This window comes from Gossypium arboreum, chromosome 8 (genome assembly GCF_025698485.1).
Source record: "Gossypium arboreum isolate Shixiya-1 chromosome 8, ASM2569848v2, whole genome shotgun sequence".
Taxonomy (NCBI): domain Eukaryota; kingdom Viridiplantae; phylum Streptophyta; class Magnoliopsida; order Malvales; family Malvaceae; genus Gossypium; species Gossypium arboreum.
Window position 1 is genome coordinate 130,465,527 of NC_069077.1, and position 16,694 is coordinate 130,482,220.

At 32.9% G+C, this 16,694-nt stretch overlaps 2 protein-coding genes across 2 annotated transcripts; one reads left to right on the forward strand and one right to left on the reverse strand.

Annotated features, from left to right (window-relative positions):
• Positions 1–1,028: 1,028 nt before the first annotated feature.
• Positions 1,029–3,056, reverse strand: LOC108468793 (30S ribosomal protein S11, chloroplastic-like). Its single transcript, XM_053032104.1, has 4 exons — positions 2,726–3,056; positions 1,267–1,317; positions 1,105–1,163; positions 1,029–1,061 (listed from the first exon to the last, which is right to left on the reverse strand). The coding sequence occupies exons 1-4, from the start codon at positions 3,054–3,056 to the stop codon at positions 1,029–1,031; spliced, it is 474 nt and encodes a 157-aa protein (XP_052888064.1).
• A 2,185-nt stretch (positions 3,057–5,241) lies between these two features.
• Positions 5,242–7,021, forward strand: LOC108468794 (ammonium transporter 2 member 5-like). Its single transcript, XM_053031926.1, has 3 exons — positions 5,242–5,872; positions 5,954–6,239; positions 6,332–7,021. Exons 1-3 carry the CDS (start codon positions 5,285–5,287, stop codon positions 6,823–6,825), a joined length of 1,368 nt encoding a protein of 455 aa, XP_052887886.1. The 5' UTR covers positions 5,242–5,284; the 3' UTR covers positions 6,826–7,021.
• The last annotated feature ends 9,673 nt before the right edge of the window (positions 7,022–16,694 follow it).

A 16,694-nucleotide genomic window follows, 5' to 3' on the forward strand; every position in this document is an offset into this window, starting at 1 on the left:
GGCCAATGTATGAACTTTAGTAAGTCCACGATTTTCTTTAGCTCTAATATAGCAGCAGAAGTTAAAGAAGACATCTCCAACGAAATGGGAGTGAGACAATAAACAAACATGGAAAAATATTTAGGCCTTCCTAATATGGCAGGAAGGCGTAAGAAAGAATCTTTTCAACATCTGAAGGACAGAATTAAACAGAGAATTGAAAACTGGAGTACACGATTGCTATCTCAAGGGGGAAAGAGGTTTTCATTAAATCAGTCCTACAATCAATTCCAACTTATGCGATGACATACTTTCTTTTACCAAAATCACTATGTGGGGAGTTTGAAAGTATTTTTGCACGATTCTGATGGCAGAAAGGCCAAGGAAGAAAAGGAATTCACTGGTGTCAATGGAAGGTCATGTGCAGCTCTAAGAAGGAGGGGGTAGGGGTTTTAGAAATATAGCCCAATTTAATATTTCTTTATTAGCTAAGCAAGGATAGAGGCTTATTAATAATCAAAATGCTCTTGTTATGCAAGTATTTAAAGCCAAATATTTTCTGAAGGATCATTTTTTAGAGTCTCGATTGGACAATTCTGGTTCTTATGTGTGGAAAAGTATTTGGGCAGCGAAAGCGACGTTGGCAAAGGGACTATGTTGGAGGGTTAGAACGGGTATGAATATATCTATCAACGATGATGCGTGGATTCCAAATGCAGTTAATTTCAGATTATCTACTGTGATTAATCATATGCGTGATGTTAAAGTTAATGAGTTGATTGACAGCAATAGATTGTGGAAAAGGGAGTTGATAAAGAATACCTTCGTAGAAGAAGATGCTGAAAGAATTCTTCGAATCCCCTTGGTACAAACACCTCATGATGACTTCCTTATCTGGGGGAGTGAATCGTCGGGTGAATTCTCGGTCTGAAGTTCCTCTAAACTATTACAAAATACTAATGAAAATCCTAGAGCTTATGCTTTACAAACCATCTACAGGAATTTCTACAAAAAGCTTTGGACTTTACATATACCAACAAAAATAAAGATTACAATTTGGAGACTTTCATGAAACTATCTACCTACAAAAGTAAACATGCAATACAGGAAGCTAGCAATCAATACAAGTTGTCCCAGGTGTGGTGAAAGAGCTGAGACAATGGACCACTTATTTCGAGAATGCCCTGTTACAGTGGAAACATGGAAATCATTATCACTACGGCATATTGTAATGATAAAAAACATGGACTTTGAACAGTGGCTTACCTGGGTGTTTAATCAGCTAACCCCTTGTCAATATTCCCTTTTCTGCTGCGCACTCTGGGCCATATGTGGAGACTGAAACAAAAGAATACATGAGGATAAAGTTAGTACTAGGACGGACATCGCAAACTTTATCAATAGTTACATAAATGAACTTAATGGTTTCGAAAGAAGAAAGATAGTTAAAATAACAAAACCGAGTAAATTGAGACACCCAAATGGCGAGTTCATAAAAATTAACTTTGACGGTGCCTACAATGAAGGTCAAAACTGTTTGCTTCAGGTATTGTGGCTCGAGATGCGAATGGGACAGTTCTTCTATCATATTCAGAAATCCACCAAGGTATCGTCTCTGCATTTGCTGCTGAAGCCACAGCCTGTTAGAAAGCGGTACAAATTGGAGTCGAAAAGAGATGGCAGTCAATCATTTTCGAAGGAGACTCTCTCGTAATAATAAAGAAATGCAACACAAAAAGTCAAGATCGGTCACTGATAGGAGCATATATATATGACATCCAACAACAAATAAAGGAATCCATTAATATTAAATTCGAACATATATGGAGATCTGCTAATATTCTTGCACACATCCTGGCAACAGAAACTCTAAGAAGAAATGAAGAAATATACCTAGAAAGGGCAGTCCCTGAGTATGCTGAAGAACAAATGAGACGAGAATGGGAGTGTGAACCAGATTAGAAAGGTTTTCGGTGGAGAAGAGAGAAGAATGGGAAGTTTCAAAACAAAATAAAATGAAAGGTTTTGAGCGCAAAAGCTTCCTGATGGAGTGAAATCGTCAAAAGCAATGAAATGATGGATTGATGGGATAACTTCCGTCGTGAAAGTTCTTTGGCGTTTTTTATACTGTATCCTCTATTTCTCTCGATTTGTAATCCAATACACAAATCAATTGGTTCGGTTAGGTTGGCTACATGCTGTGTATTATCAACGATTTCCACAGAAGGTGGTAAGATGATGTCTTGAGCAGTTACATATTCAGGACCCTTGGCACAAATAAAGGCGTTACGAGTTCTATACAAATTCCCTCTCAATACAATTTTTTTCAAATTCATTAAAATTTCATGGACTAATTCTTGAATACCTACTATGGTAGAATATTCGTGGGGTATTTTCTCGATTTTGCACGTGTAATGCATGTTCCTTCTAGTTCTCCAAGCAAAGCTCTTCGCATCATAATGCCTATTGTGCTAAACGGCCTTTCATAAGTGGAGATGAATAAAGCGTCCATAATAAAGGCGCTTACTATCTTCTTGATTCAACACACTTCCTTTGTCGTGTTCGAGTCAAGTAGAGACTTTTACTTTCTCTCGAACCATAGTAATATTATTTTATTTGATCGATCATTGAATCATTTATTTCTCTTGAAATCTCTTTAGTGTTTATTTCTACACACGTCTTTTTTAGGAGGCCTCAGCCATTATGTGGCATAGGGGTTACATCCGTCTGAAACTTAATAGTATACCACTTCTACGAATAGCTCGTAATGATGCATCTCTTTCGAGACCGGGACCCTTTATCATAACTTCCGCTCGTTGCATACCTTGGTCTACTCTTGCTCGAATAGCATTTCCGCTGCGGTTTGAGAAGCAAAAGGGTCCCCTTCTTGTACCCTTGAATCCACAAGTGCTAGCGGAGGACCAAGAGATTACCCGACCCGTACATACAGAATAAATAACAATGGTATTGTTGAAACTTGCTTGAACATGAATAACTCCTTTTGGTATTCTCGTGCACTTTTCCGTGCACTCTGCGCCCATTCCTCGTGAACCAACTTTTGGTATAAGTTTTGCCATATTTTATCATTTCATAAAGATAAGTCGAGATATATGGATATATCCATTTCATGTCAAAACAGATCTTCTATTTTTATTTGTTTATCGCTTTCTTTAAGATTAGTTTCTTTTCTTTCGGAGTTCTTTTAAAATAGAAAGATTATCCTTGTCTTTGTTTATGTCTCGGGTTAAAACAAATTATGATAATTCGTCCCCTCCTACGGATTAGGCGACATTTTTCACAAATTTTACGAACGGAAGCCCTTATTTTCATAGTTGTTATTCCTTAAATTTTTTCGAATTCGCTTATTGGAAGAAAATAAATTTCTTGAAATTTGAATTGGATCCCCCCGAAAGAAATCTTGAAGTTGAAAAAACTACCTAATCGTTCGAATCCTTGTTGCGAAGTCTATAAATTATACGCCCCCATGGTTGAATCATAAGCACTTACTTCACTTTTGTTGACTCTATCCCACGTTGGTAAAACTCTCCCAAAACATAACCTAAAATCAGATCTTCATTATCTAAAGGAATCCGGAGTAGGAGTGATTTACTAATTAAATTAAATATTTTTTTATTCATTTTTTTGTTCTTTTATTTCAGGTAAAACTTCCTTGACATATCAACTACCGTAGGACAGGAGGAGTTCTATTAGACAACCCGTGCTTTTTTCTTTTTTTTTTGCACAAATGGAGAGTTTCGGATACAATTCGTATACCGGAGACAGATTACCATATATAACACAAAATTTCTCCACCGATTCCTTCTAGTCGAGCCTCCGGATTCGTCATTATACCCCAGAAGTAGAAAGAATTACAATCCCCATCCCGCCTAAAATCCTAGGAATTTGTTAATAGTTAGAATAGATTCAGAGACTGGCCGATCGATCCGTCGTAAATTTAAAATAGTTCTATGTGGTCCTTTTCTATTCCGTCTATGTCGTAGGGTTAAAACCAAAAATATTTGTTGTGTTCCGATGTTTCCTTACGTTATCGATAAAACCTTCTCGTAAAAGTATTTTAACAATGTTTTCGATGATGTTAGTAGATCCTATTTGAATCGTTCCTTTTCTATTCATATCGAATTTCGTATAGAGGTTGTTATGTCAACAATAGTGTCCTTACCCATGGTAAACTAAAATTTTGTTGCTCGAATTTTGATATAACCAACGTGGTCTTTTTTTTACTTAGTAAAGGTATATCGTGAGACACAATCTACTAATTAATCTATGCCATTTAAATACTCTAAATACTCTAACTATACTTGGGTCTCGTCTTATAATACCTCAAGAGCTAATGAAACTATTTTAGTGAAATTTAACTGTCTCAATTCCCGGGCGATCGCACCAAAAATTCGAGTTCCTTTTGGATTTCCTTCTTGATCAATGACAACGGCAGCATTGTCATCATATCGTATTATCATCCCGTTGTCGCGTTAGATTTCAGAGAACTTGATTGGGCATTGGTTCGGCACAATAAATGCTATTCTAGACTGTTCTATTATAATATCTAGATTTTTTGCTCTGGTCATTTGAATTCTTTAGGTCCGATTATTGAAGTTTTGTTTTATTTAGGGGCCTGTTGAAATAGTGGGCCGGTTCTTAGTATAATTAGCTTGTATATGGATTTTATTGTTTGGTTTACTTTTTTTAATATGAGCTCAATCTGGAATAGTTTTTTTAAAAAAAAATATTATTAATGTTAGTTTAAATTACAATAAAACCATATATCTTATTCACTTTTAAATGATGCAACAGAATAACATATTTTGTTAATCCCGTTGATGAATTTATATTAAAATTCAGTGGAACGGCATTCATCTCTTCAAACATTTCAATATTTTTTCTTCCATTTTACTGTTTTTTAACAATCCATATTTCAATTTTACATTCCTCTTTCTCAACACTTCTTACATTTTAGGTTTGCGAACCAATAGAGTATTTTAAACACAGAAAAATGCCAAGTGCCTAATGAATTATTTGTCCTTAGGAAGTATCATATAAACCCCAAATAAGGTCCGACTAATATTTTGTCGGAGATTCCACTGTTCACAGTTGGCTGCTGTTGGATTCTCCGTCCACTTACCCAAACACATCAATAAACCAAGGTCACAGCTTAGACAAGAAATTTACAACGAAAAAGACATTTTATCCAGCCAAACTTGGTTATATAATCACTCTCTCCACGCTCCTCTTCCCTTCAATCCTGATTGTGTTCATCTAAATATTACCGGACTCCGACCAGAACCAGATGTCTCTACCCTCGAACTTGCATCCCGATGAGGCTAGCCCACCTTGGTTGAACAAAGGAGACAATTCTTGGCAGCTCACCGCAGCCACCCTGGTGGGGCTCCAAAGTGTTCCGGGACTCGTGATACTATACGGGAGCATTGTGAAGAAGAAATGGGCTGTCAACTCGGCTTTCATGGCCCTTTACGCCTTTGCTGCTGTCCTTATTTGTTGGGTCGGGTGGGGGTACCGTATGTCTTTCGGGGACAAGTTCATTCCCTTCCTAGGGATGCCTAACGTGTCCTTGGACGCTCAGTATCTCATTGACAGGGCCTTTCTTGGCTATTTGCCAAATGCAACCATGATATATTTCCAGTTCGTGTTTGCAGCTATCACTTTGATTCTCATAGCCGGGGCATTGCTTGGAAGGATGAATTTCCTTGCATGGATGTTGTTTGTGCCACTCTGGGTGACGTTTTCCTACACAATCACTGCCTACAGTATTTGGTGCCCTGGAGGGTGGCTGGCTAAGCGTGGCCTTATTGATTATTCTGGAGGATATGTTATTCATTTATCGTCTGGTGTAGCTGGTTTCACTGCAGCTTACTGGGTAAGTTTTTATAATACATTACTCAGTGATTACTATTGGGCTGAAGTTGATTTGATTCGATTGTTGTAAATAATGGTGAAGGTTGGACCAAGGACTACAAAGGACAGGGAGAGGTTCCCACCAAACAACATCCTGCTGATGCTTGCAGGGGCTGGACTGCTTTGGATGGGATGGACCGGTTTCAATGGTGGCGATCCGTATACTGTCAGTACGGACGCTTCGTTGGCCGTCCTTAACACCCACGTTTGCACTGCCACTAGCTTATTGACATGGCTCATACTTGACTGTATTTTCTTTGGGAAACCCTCCGTGGTTGGAGCCACTCAAGGCATGATCACTGGTCTAGTTTGCATCACCCCAGCAGCAGGTACATAAAAACCATGAACCATTAAATATAGTAGCAATAATATGTCACATCTATTTTTGCCTACTGAACGAAGTGCAATTTCTATAATTTAGGAGTGGTGCAAGGATGGGCAGCAATATTGATGGGAATGATGTCTGGTAGCATCCCATGGTACACAATGATCGTCCTACACAAGAAGGTATGGTTTCTGAAGCAAGTGGATGACACGATGGCTGTGTTCCATACGCACGCGGTGGCAGGCAGCTTAGGAGGGATTCTGACTGGCGTGTTCGCGGTGCCTAAGTTCAACCGGCTTTTCTACATGGTGACCGATTGGCAGCACTACATCGGTCTTTTCTACGGATTCCATGACGGTCGTACAACAGCAGGGTTCAGGCAATTGGGTGTTCAATTGTTAGGGATCTTGTTTGTGGTGTTCGTGCATGCAACCATGACGAGCATAATATGCTTGTTGATAAGCTTGGTGGTTCCACTGAGGTTGAGTGAGGAGGAGTTGCAAACTGGGGATGATGCAATCCATGGAGAGGAAGCATATGCATTGTGGGGAGATGGGGAGAAATACGAGTCTAAGCACAACTCTGTTTAAGAAGAAAACGCACGGCCACCACCCACAAAAGGACATGATGACTGTTTCACGGCCTCGGGTGTCATTTAATTTGATTTGATTTTTAATGTTATTTTACTTTTGTTGGGTGTGTTCTACAACTTAATAGTGGCTGAAGCTCTACTTGATTGTTATGTTTTTTCTTGTTCTAATAATAAAGTATTAATTTAAAAATAAAATAAAATTACCTATATTATATGATAAAATAAATTTAAAAATTAAATATATTATATATTTTATTATATAATAATTTAATGACTTTTATATAATGATCTAATAAATATATTTTTGATTATCATTTAATATAAATTACATTTCAAAATAAATATATAAACAAAAAGTTATATAATAATTCAATATTTTTATTAAGTAAAATATATAGTTTTGAGTTTTATAATAATTTAGTAGATATATAAATTTCATTATTATAAAATTATACGGATTAATAATAAATAAGCATATATATGCATAATAATAAAAATACAAATGTAATTAATAAATTAAACTATTTATTAATAAAATTATTTATTTTACATATATAATTTAATTTAATATCTTTAATTTTCATTTTTAACCTCACCTCACCATTACAACTATAATTGGATCCAAACACATATGTGAATAGGTGGTGAGATTAAAGGTGCATTTAGATGAACGATGATATTAAAAATAATTATGGCAGTGAGATTTGATAGTGTAACGTAAAGCCTAACAATTCATTAAAGAGGGCTAAAATATTAAAAATAGTAATTTTTTAGAAATAAAAATTAAGTAAAATAATTAAATGAAATATATTATTAAATTAAAATAAATTATTTGAATTGTACTCTTTGTTCTTTCCTCACATTAAACTCATCAATTATTTCATTTACATTAATTTTTTTTTTACAATTTTTTTCTCAACATAAACAACTAAAGAATTTCTCAAAAAGTCAAATCTTCTATCTTTTCTACAAATTCAAGTCTTCATAATCTTCATAGCAAAAAAAAAAATGTTCTGTAGATGTAGTTGAAACTAAAAGAGTCAACATAAGATAGATCAATCTATCAACGAGATGATACACAACTTTCCGCTCTCAACTAAGTGTCTACAAAGTCAAAAAGTGTTGATATTTTTCTTAATTGAGGATGGTGAGACACATCAAGCTCATAATGTCTCAATTCGTATGGAAGTCATTCTTTCTCTTGTTGAGAAAATTCTTCTAAATAGAACTTATTTATAAGAGTATAGTTTATTTTAGCAATATCAAATAATTTGAAGAACTCTTTGGGATTTGAGTTGCTCAACAATATGTTCGTTAAATCTATAGTTCAATTCTTGCAATTGATTATCTATTGTAGTACAATATATATCCACTCGATAACGATGCTCTATTGTAACTTCTTCTTTCTTTTTACGCCCACAACCTACAATGTATCAAGCATTCATATCTAGAACATCCAACTCCCAAGTTTTACAGAAAGATATCACATTGTTCAACAATTCATCCCATTCATTGTCTCTCAACTTTTGAATTAAATTTTTTGTTGTTGAGACTAGACTTATGATATATCTTTAGAATGACATAAAGCTTGAAAAAGATTATCAATAGTCACCGTAGCTAGTATTATACGTACTATGAGCATCTCCTACCTTAGAATATTTAGGAGTTGTATTTTTAAATTTTCAAGAATTGTGTTAGTTGTATTATATATCTTCAGTAAGCTAGTATTGAATTCAAATAAGAACTCCATCAAATCTCACCAGGATGCTGTAAAATGCCAATTTGATTTATACATATTGCAATTTCTAACTCATTGATGGGCACTTAACGATTTATGACATATGTTTGAGCTTTTTGTAGTTCATCATTATGTTTGGAAGAAGAAGAAGCTATATGATTAATATCATACAAGTCCTTGAAGTTTTGATTCACTTCAAATACTTTTCTATCTACTGCAACCAATACTAACTAAAGATAATGAGAAAAACAATAAACATAAGAAACATATTTACACTCATTCAGAATTAAAGCTTGCAAACCATTGAATTCCCCACTAATATTACTTTCTCCATCATAATTTTGACCTCGAAGAGTTTGTATATCAAAACTATGTTGCAAAAGAACATTAAAAGTCTCATTCTTCAAAATCAATATTGCAGTATCTTTAACATGGACTATATAAAAAATCTTCCGTTTACCAATTTTTCCTTATTGACAAATCTTAAAAAAAAAATGATATTTTCTCTTTTCTTGACTCATCTTTTGCTTCTTCCATGATAATATAAAAAAATATCAATTTCTTCACAAATTGCATTACAAACTCTATTAGCATATATTTGCAATATCTCTTTTTGTGTTGTTGAAGAAATATAAATAGCATTTAATGGAGAACTTTTCACAACATCTTTAACTTTTTTATCAAAATATGCAAATAAGGTTAAGAATTCAAGAAAGTTTCCACGATTATTTTATCCTACACTTCATCATAATCTCTAAAAGTACAACCTTAAAACATCAACCAATGAACAATGCCAATACTAGCTTTAAGACGTAAATGATTGGTTGTAATTTTTTGTGTTGTTTGCTTATGACATGATGCTTCAATATGCTAGATTTGATTCATTAAATCAACATAAGCTCTTTGTGCATTGTTATATGGTAAATTTAGATCTTTACCCATATGTGTCAGAAAAGCACAATTTTGTCCCCTTTATATACCTTTTTTTTTTCAATTACTAAAGTCATTATGAGTAAATATAATTAATCCAAAATGACTCTTTGGATTGCTATTACAAAGAAAACATGGCAAACAAAATATTGGATCTTTTTTTGTATAACTGTGGTTCGTAATCTTAGGGAAGAAAATATTGCATCTTTAAAAGGCCAATATTCTAACCAAGAAAATTATTCAAACTGTGATAGTTGAAAATAATGAGGATGTTTTTTTTCTTAATTAGAAACAAGATATCCTAAAAGAATAAATTAATATGGCATGGCTTTAATATAAGTCCTCTGAATTTCATTACGTATATTAATAAGATATTCAAATATTTATTTACATAATCCTGAATCACACTTAAGTTAGACACATTAAACACAAGTATTTTATCATTCTCATTCTAATTTAATCAACCAAAATAAAGTATAAAGTTTAGTGACAAATAAAAATATATAGATGAAACTTACATTGTTCAACAATTCATTCCATCCATTGTCTCTCAACTTTTGAATTAAATCTTTTGTTGTCGAGAATAGACTTATGATATTTAATATATCTTTAGAATGACATTGTAAATCTTGAAAAATATTATCAATAATCCCCATAGCTTCCTTCATCATATGCAAAATAAAAAAAAAACTCAAAATAATCTCAATCTATTATATGTATTATAACTATCACCTCACTAAGAATAGTTAAGAGTTGTCTTTTTAAATTTTCAAGAATTGTGTTAGTTGCATTATACATCTTCAATAAGCTAGTACATGAATTAAGCTAGTACTTGAATTCATATAAGAACTCCAACAACTTGACCGCACCACGGCGTACGAATGCCAAGCAGAGAATTAGCACAAAATATAAAGAATTAAAAGCTGCTTTTACTGCAATTGTAATAGGTTAGCTGTAATATATATAAATGTTACAATGGAACACTCTGAGTATTCCAATGATAGAACCCAAGGGATTGCCAAATTGGTAAATGTGTTTATCAAGTTAATTATAAGTTAAGCAATTATTAATCTATCAAGTTAGAAATTATTAGTGCAAATCCAAATATAAATTGTTTATAAACTAAATTTAAATTATCAATTAAACAAACTAAGGTAAATTTTTTTCCTATTATTTTAGACAATATAAAATATTAAAACGATGGTCAATTGATTTGTTAATAACTAACTAAGATAATAAACCTATATCGATTATATTGTTTGCCACTCTTAGCTAGGAATCTCTTCTCGGTCTCATCCTAGACTAAAAGATACTATTTAAGCTCCCCTCTCGGTCTCATCTAAGCATATAAATATCCTATTTGTCTCACTATTTGACACAATTATATCGAACTATCTAACGATAAACTCTCTTTTCGATCTCGTTTATCTAGATTTTCCACTAAAAGTGTCAATTGTAACGTATGAAGCATTTCGATATAAAAGAACAATCAAGCATAGATATTAACTTAATCTAATAATCAATTCATCAATTAACCAACAAGTAATATCAACACATAAGAAACGTTAAAACCCAAAATGACATTTCATCAAATAATTGATATGCACAATTTAAAGGTAAGGGTAAGAATTGCTCATTTAGATGTAGAATCAATGACATCCAAAAGCTTGATCCATCTCTATTTACAGAAGTCTTTAACAATAAAGAAGAAATAAAACAACAAAAAAAATTATTCTAAAAAGAAAGGGAAAACTTAATCTAAAAATAAGAAGAAAATAAACCTAATCTAAAAATATGGAAAGTAAAGAAAAATGTTTAGCCACAAAAAAATTACTCTCAAAAGCTTATAAAGTAGTATTTATAGTCTACTAACATTTAACCTAACATTGACAAGTATGTCCTTTAAATGAAAAGTGATTTAAGCTTGTTTGCACACAAAATTGCCCTTCCAACTTTTCACCCATTAGACTTCAGGCTTCTGTGTCATGACTATAACATTCTGTTTTTCAGTAGTGTCAAAAATGGTGATTTTGAAACCTTATTTTTTGATAATCGAGTCTGTAAATATTATTATTTAATATTTATGAGGTTAGTATGAAATTTAATTAGAGTGTGGTCCTTTAATTTTGTTAATTTGATAGTTAAATAAGGTACAAATGTAGAGACCCTAAAGTCAATGTTGTCGAAAAGTGAGGTATCGGGATCTCGTTTCCGCACTGAGTCCATAAATATGTTTATTAAATGTTTACGGAATTGTTATACAAGTGAATTGAATTTCGGATAGGTAATTTTTTCGAATTAATGATTAATTGTGTTACAAGGACTAAATCAAAAAAATTGTAAAAATTAATTGTTACAGTTTTTTGATTGATAAAAGGTCTAAATAATATTATAATAAGGGTAAAAGTTGCAATTAGGCCATTTTTACTAATAGTGGACGGTTGGTGCTTAAATTTGGGTGATTTACTTATTGGAATTTTAACTAAATATAATATTAAATGTTAAAATGATAATAAAAACAAAAGAAAAAGGCTATCATCATCTTTCTTTCACCAAAATCCACCGAATTTTCACCATTGAAGAAGAAAGAAAAACTCCAAATACTTCAAACATTCGGCCATTGCATGTAAGTCCAAATCGAGTCCATTTTTCGTAAATTTTATATTTTTAATATCGTTGTAGTTGGATTTAGCTAACCCGTATTTTATATTTTAAAACTATTAAAGTTTTAAAAAGTTACCATTGATGAATTCTTGATGAAATTGGTGTTAATTTGTTAAATTTTGAGCCTAGATATGAAAAAGGACTAGTTTGTAAAGTTTAATTGTTAATTTTTGAACTTAGGAACTAAAGTGTATAAAATTCAAAATTGATATTAAATTTCTATAATTATATATAATATAGGGCTTTATAAGGATGTAATTGAGTCGATTGTAAATTGAAGCTCAAATTTGAAAGTTATAACTAATTCGGATTTTGGGACTAAATTAAATAAAATGTAAAACTATAAGTCAAAAATGAAAGCGAATATATGGTTAAATTAGGCTTTTATAAGGTATTTTGAATTTGTAAATTTAATTGAATAATTTTATATACCGCGATTTGGATCAAACTGTTGATAATAGTGAAAAAGGTAACTTTGCAGATTAGTCCTTAACATATTGTTAATTGCTGATTTTTTTCTAGTAAGTCCATATGGAATAATTGTATTTAAATTTTATATAATTTAATTATGAATTTGTGTTTGTTAGATAGTAATTTTAAACTGTTTGCAATTTGGAACAAAATGTAAGATATGGACTAAATCATAAAGAAATGATAAATTCACTAATAAATTGAATATGATGAATTGAAATTTAAGATATTTAATCAATTTATAGTTGATTGTGACTGATAGAATCATATTGGTATGAATTTAATTTATTAAAGAGATAGAGGACTAAATTGAAAAAGATGTAACTTGGAGAAATTATGAAATTAGCTTGGAATTGATGATATTGAGATCGATAGAATGAGAAACGAATTTATAACGAAATTGGATCTCTGATTAGCACTTCTGTGCTCTTTATTTGCACTTTGGTGTCTCTGTTTACACTTCGGTGCCTCTATACAGCACTAGTGCTTTTCTTGGAAATGTGTGCATATTGTAGTAAACATGTAACTGTTTTCTATGTATTTAAATGATGAATAAATAAATAAAGATAATTTCACATTTCACTGTTATATCTTTTGTGCTTATATTAATACGTGATATTCACGACAGGTTTTAAAGATTTATAATTAATCATTCTTGAAACAAACTATTATCATGATGAAGGCAAGTGTACCTATCGAACAGTAGTATAGCTTTAGTAAGACCGAATTGTCGAACCCAAAGGAACCAAGAGTACTAGTAATTACTTCCTTTTTATTATCTAGCCTAAAATTAAGGGGTTTATTTATCTAAACTAATTAACTAAACTAAGGATGCACAGAGAGAAATTGGGGAAAAACTTTTGGGAAAATTCGATTTATTAAGACAATACCCAAGGAAAAATCCACCTAGACTTCACTTGTTATTTGACTCTGAATCAGATGATTTATTCATTTGACTCGATCCGTAGAAAACCCTAAGTTATACTATTATCTCTCTCGAGACTAATAACGTCTAACCCTAGGTTGATTAATTGAAATCTCTTTCTAATTAACACCCTAGTGTTGCATTAACTCGATCTATGGATCCCCTTATTAGGTTTCACCCTAATCCGGCAAAATTTTATCACCCTATCTCTAGGCGTGCAATCAACTCCGATTAATTACGAAAAATTTACTCTTAGATAGGGTCTTTTCCTCCTCTGAATAAGAGCATTAACTTGAATCAATATCCTGGAATATTAAAACAAGAATTAAGAACACATAATTAAGAACAAGTCAAATATTTATCATACAATTAAGATAATAATAACAAGATTTGCCGTAGGTTTCATTCCCCTTAGGTATTTAGGGGGTTTAGTTCATACTTATGAAAGAAAACATCTCGAATGAATAAAGATAACAAAACATAAAGAAAACCCAAAACCCTTGAATCGAAATTAAAGAGAGATCTTCAGTCTTGATGATGAATCCGGCTTCTGAGATGGATCAATCGGCTTCTCTTGAGTAATTTCTTGCCTCCTAATCCGTGTCTCTATTCTAAGTGCCTCCTCAGGTGTTTAAATAGGCTTTAGAATGCCTAAGAGCCCTCAAAAGTGGCCTTTTTCGAATACGACTATACTTGGGCTCGGCAGGGATACGCCTGCGGGACATGCCCGTGTACGATTGCTCCAGCCCTTGGTCAAGGCTGTTAAATAGGCACGGGCGTGTAGTCTACCCTTATAAGTCATGCTTCGATCTTGCCAAATGGACATAGCCATGAAGATTACCCGTGTGAGGAAGTCCAAGCCGTGTTGATTTCCCATGTGGATCCATTTTCTCTGTTTTCGGCCCGTTTCTTGCTCTTTTTACTCTCCTATGCTCACCTAAGTATAAAACATGAAATTAAAGAATTAGAAGCATTGAATTCACCACATCTAAGGAGAAATCATCCATAAATGTGCTAAGCATGGGATAAAAATATGTATAAATTACGGTTTATCAAATACCCCTACACTTAAGCATTTGCTTGTCCTCAAGCAAAATCCTCAACTCATAATCAAAATAAGTTCTTCTCAATTTATAATACCTATCAATAATATCTCAAAATAATCCATAAGTATTCATACATTGAAAATTCAACTAAAGGTACATTAAAGTTTCAAACATTCCAAGTTGAGCATTTTATCACGAAACATAGGTGTCTCCCCTTATCTAAGTGATTACCTTTGATAAAAATATCACAGATTTTAACATCCTCACAAAAGATTCACTCAAATCACTCGAGGTGTTTAAGGACATCAAATAAATCACTCATTAGTCAATATGAAAAGTTATTACCATAGGCTTGCTTGAAAATCAAATCTCTACCACTATATATTGAGATGATACACCAATCAAGAAGGCCTTTAGAGAGTTGTAATGTGGCTTTGGTTAGAGGGTGTGGTCACAAGCTAAAAGAAAAGGTTAGAGTCGAGATAGAATTAAAAAATTACCTAGCTAGAAAAATAACTAGTCATCAGTTGAATACAAGTGAGCTTCTTCTTAGAATTTGGAATTAATACTTTAAGCTCAAAAATGACGAATATAAATTTTTTTTTAAGAACAAGTCAAATAACATAGAAATTAATTATTGCAACAAAGAATAAGACATAGCTAAACAATTAATTCAAATCAAATCTCAACAAAAATAGGAATCAAATTAGGGGATTTCAACAATAATAGGTTATGGGTTAACATTGAGGGTAAATCAATTAATGGTTTGTTAGGTTCAAAGGGGTTCACTAAGGGTTAATTATGAAGGTAGGCTTTTGTGGAGTGAGTGAGTTAAACCTAAGTGCCTTTATCATCTTGACATATCAAATCAAATGGTGTAGTCTTGACATGCATAATCAAGCAAGTTCTAAAATAACAAATCAATACTGACTCATTCATAATAAAAGTGAGCATGAAAGAAATAAAATATGCTCTAAAGGCTTAAGATCTCACAAAAATTATGACTTTTTCATGTTTAAACTTATGAATTTCAACTCAAGATAATACTAAACTTAAGGAAACAACCTAAAAGTTTTTAATTCTTCAAAAATCAACTTATCATGCTTGATTCCCTAATGTCTTAAAGTTTAAACAATCAATGCATAAATGCCTATGTTTTAATTTAAGACATATCAATAAAAATCATAAATTAATTAAAATTCATTCTAATAGTGATATGAGTGATTCAAATGAGAATAAGATAAAATTCAAGGATTTCTAATGATGATATAAAAGACCCCCCACATTAAGATATACATTGCCCTCAACGTACAAAGATATATATATTGAAAAATATAGATATATAATCATAAGATAGGGAGAGAAGTGAAACTTCCTGAATGATGAATGAACTCCTTGGATTGGAGTTATGGAGAAAAATCGGCCAAGGTAATGATGAGAGTGGAGGAGGATACTTCGGTGGTGGTAGAGGTTCATTAGTCCATAAGCCCTGCGCCAAAAGAATATTATATCTAGTAGTAGCTATGGTCGTGGTCGAGCAGGACATGGCAGTCGTGGAGAACCTTTTCCAGTGGAGTTTTTAGTTCCTAGGTGATGATGAGCTTTGGAGCTCTTTATAACTGTGATAGAATCAGGAACTTTTTAGGAAATATAAAGAAGCATAATTACTCGTAAAAAAATAGCCGAATAATAAAAAAATTATAAAATCTCAAAATAAAATAGTATTAAAAGGAAATAAAAAGTAATTTCAAAATATAAAGATAAAAATAAAATAAATAATAGGTGTTTATAAAGAAATTGGGGCTCACGGCCGTGGGGCATACCCGTGGGGCACGCCCGTGTGCCCTCATTTCAGCCCGTGCGTTTCATGGTTTTCGAAATTGGACACATTGGTGTACACGGCCATGTTGCACGGCCATGACAATCTTCGTTCGCTTCTCCTACACCCGTGTATATAGGCGCACGCCCGTGTTATTTTGACAAGCTCAACCACGGTCGGAGCGAACGGTCGTGTCACGCGCTCGTGTTAATTTGGAAGGATTGCCCACGGTCATGTCGCACGGTCGTGGCAACTTATTAGATCCCGTCTTAGG

Coding starts and splice junctions, on each gene's coding strand:
- LOC108468793 (XM_053032104.1), bottom strand. CDS start 3,056: ATGGCAAAACTTATACCAAAAGTTGGTTCACGAGGAATGGGCGCAGAG. Junction 1,318..2,725: donor ACGAGCTATTCGTAGAAGTG/GTATACTATTAA, acceptor CTTTTGTTTCAG/TCTCCACATATGGCCCAGAG. Junction 1,062..1,104: donor CACCACACCTGGGACAACTT/GTATTGATTGCT, acceptor TTACTTTTGTAG/GTAGATAGTTTCATGAAAGT.
- LOC108468794 (XM_053031926.1), top strand. CDS start 5,285: ATGTCTCTACCCTCGAACTTGCATCCCGATGAGGCTAGCCCACCTTGG. Junction 5,873..5,953: donor GTTTCACTGCAGCTTACTGG/GTAAGTTTTTAT, acceptor ATAATGGTGAAG/GTTGGACCAAGGACTACAAA. Junction 6,240..6,331: donor TTGCATCACCCCAGCAGCAG/GTACATAAAAAC, acceptor TCTATAATTTAG/GAGTGGTGCAAGGATGGGCA.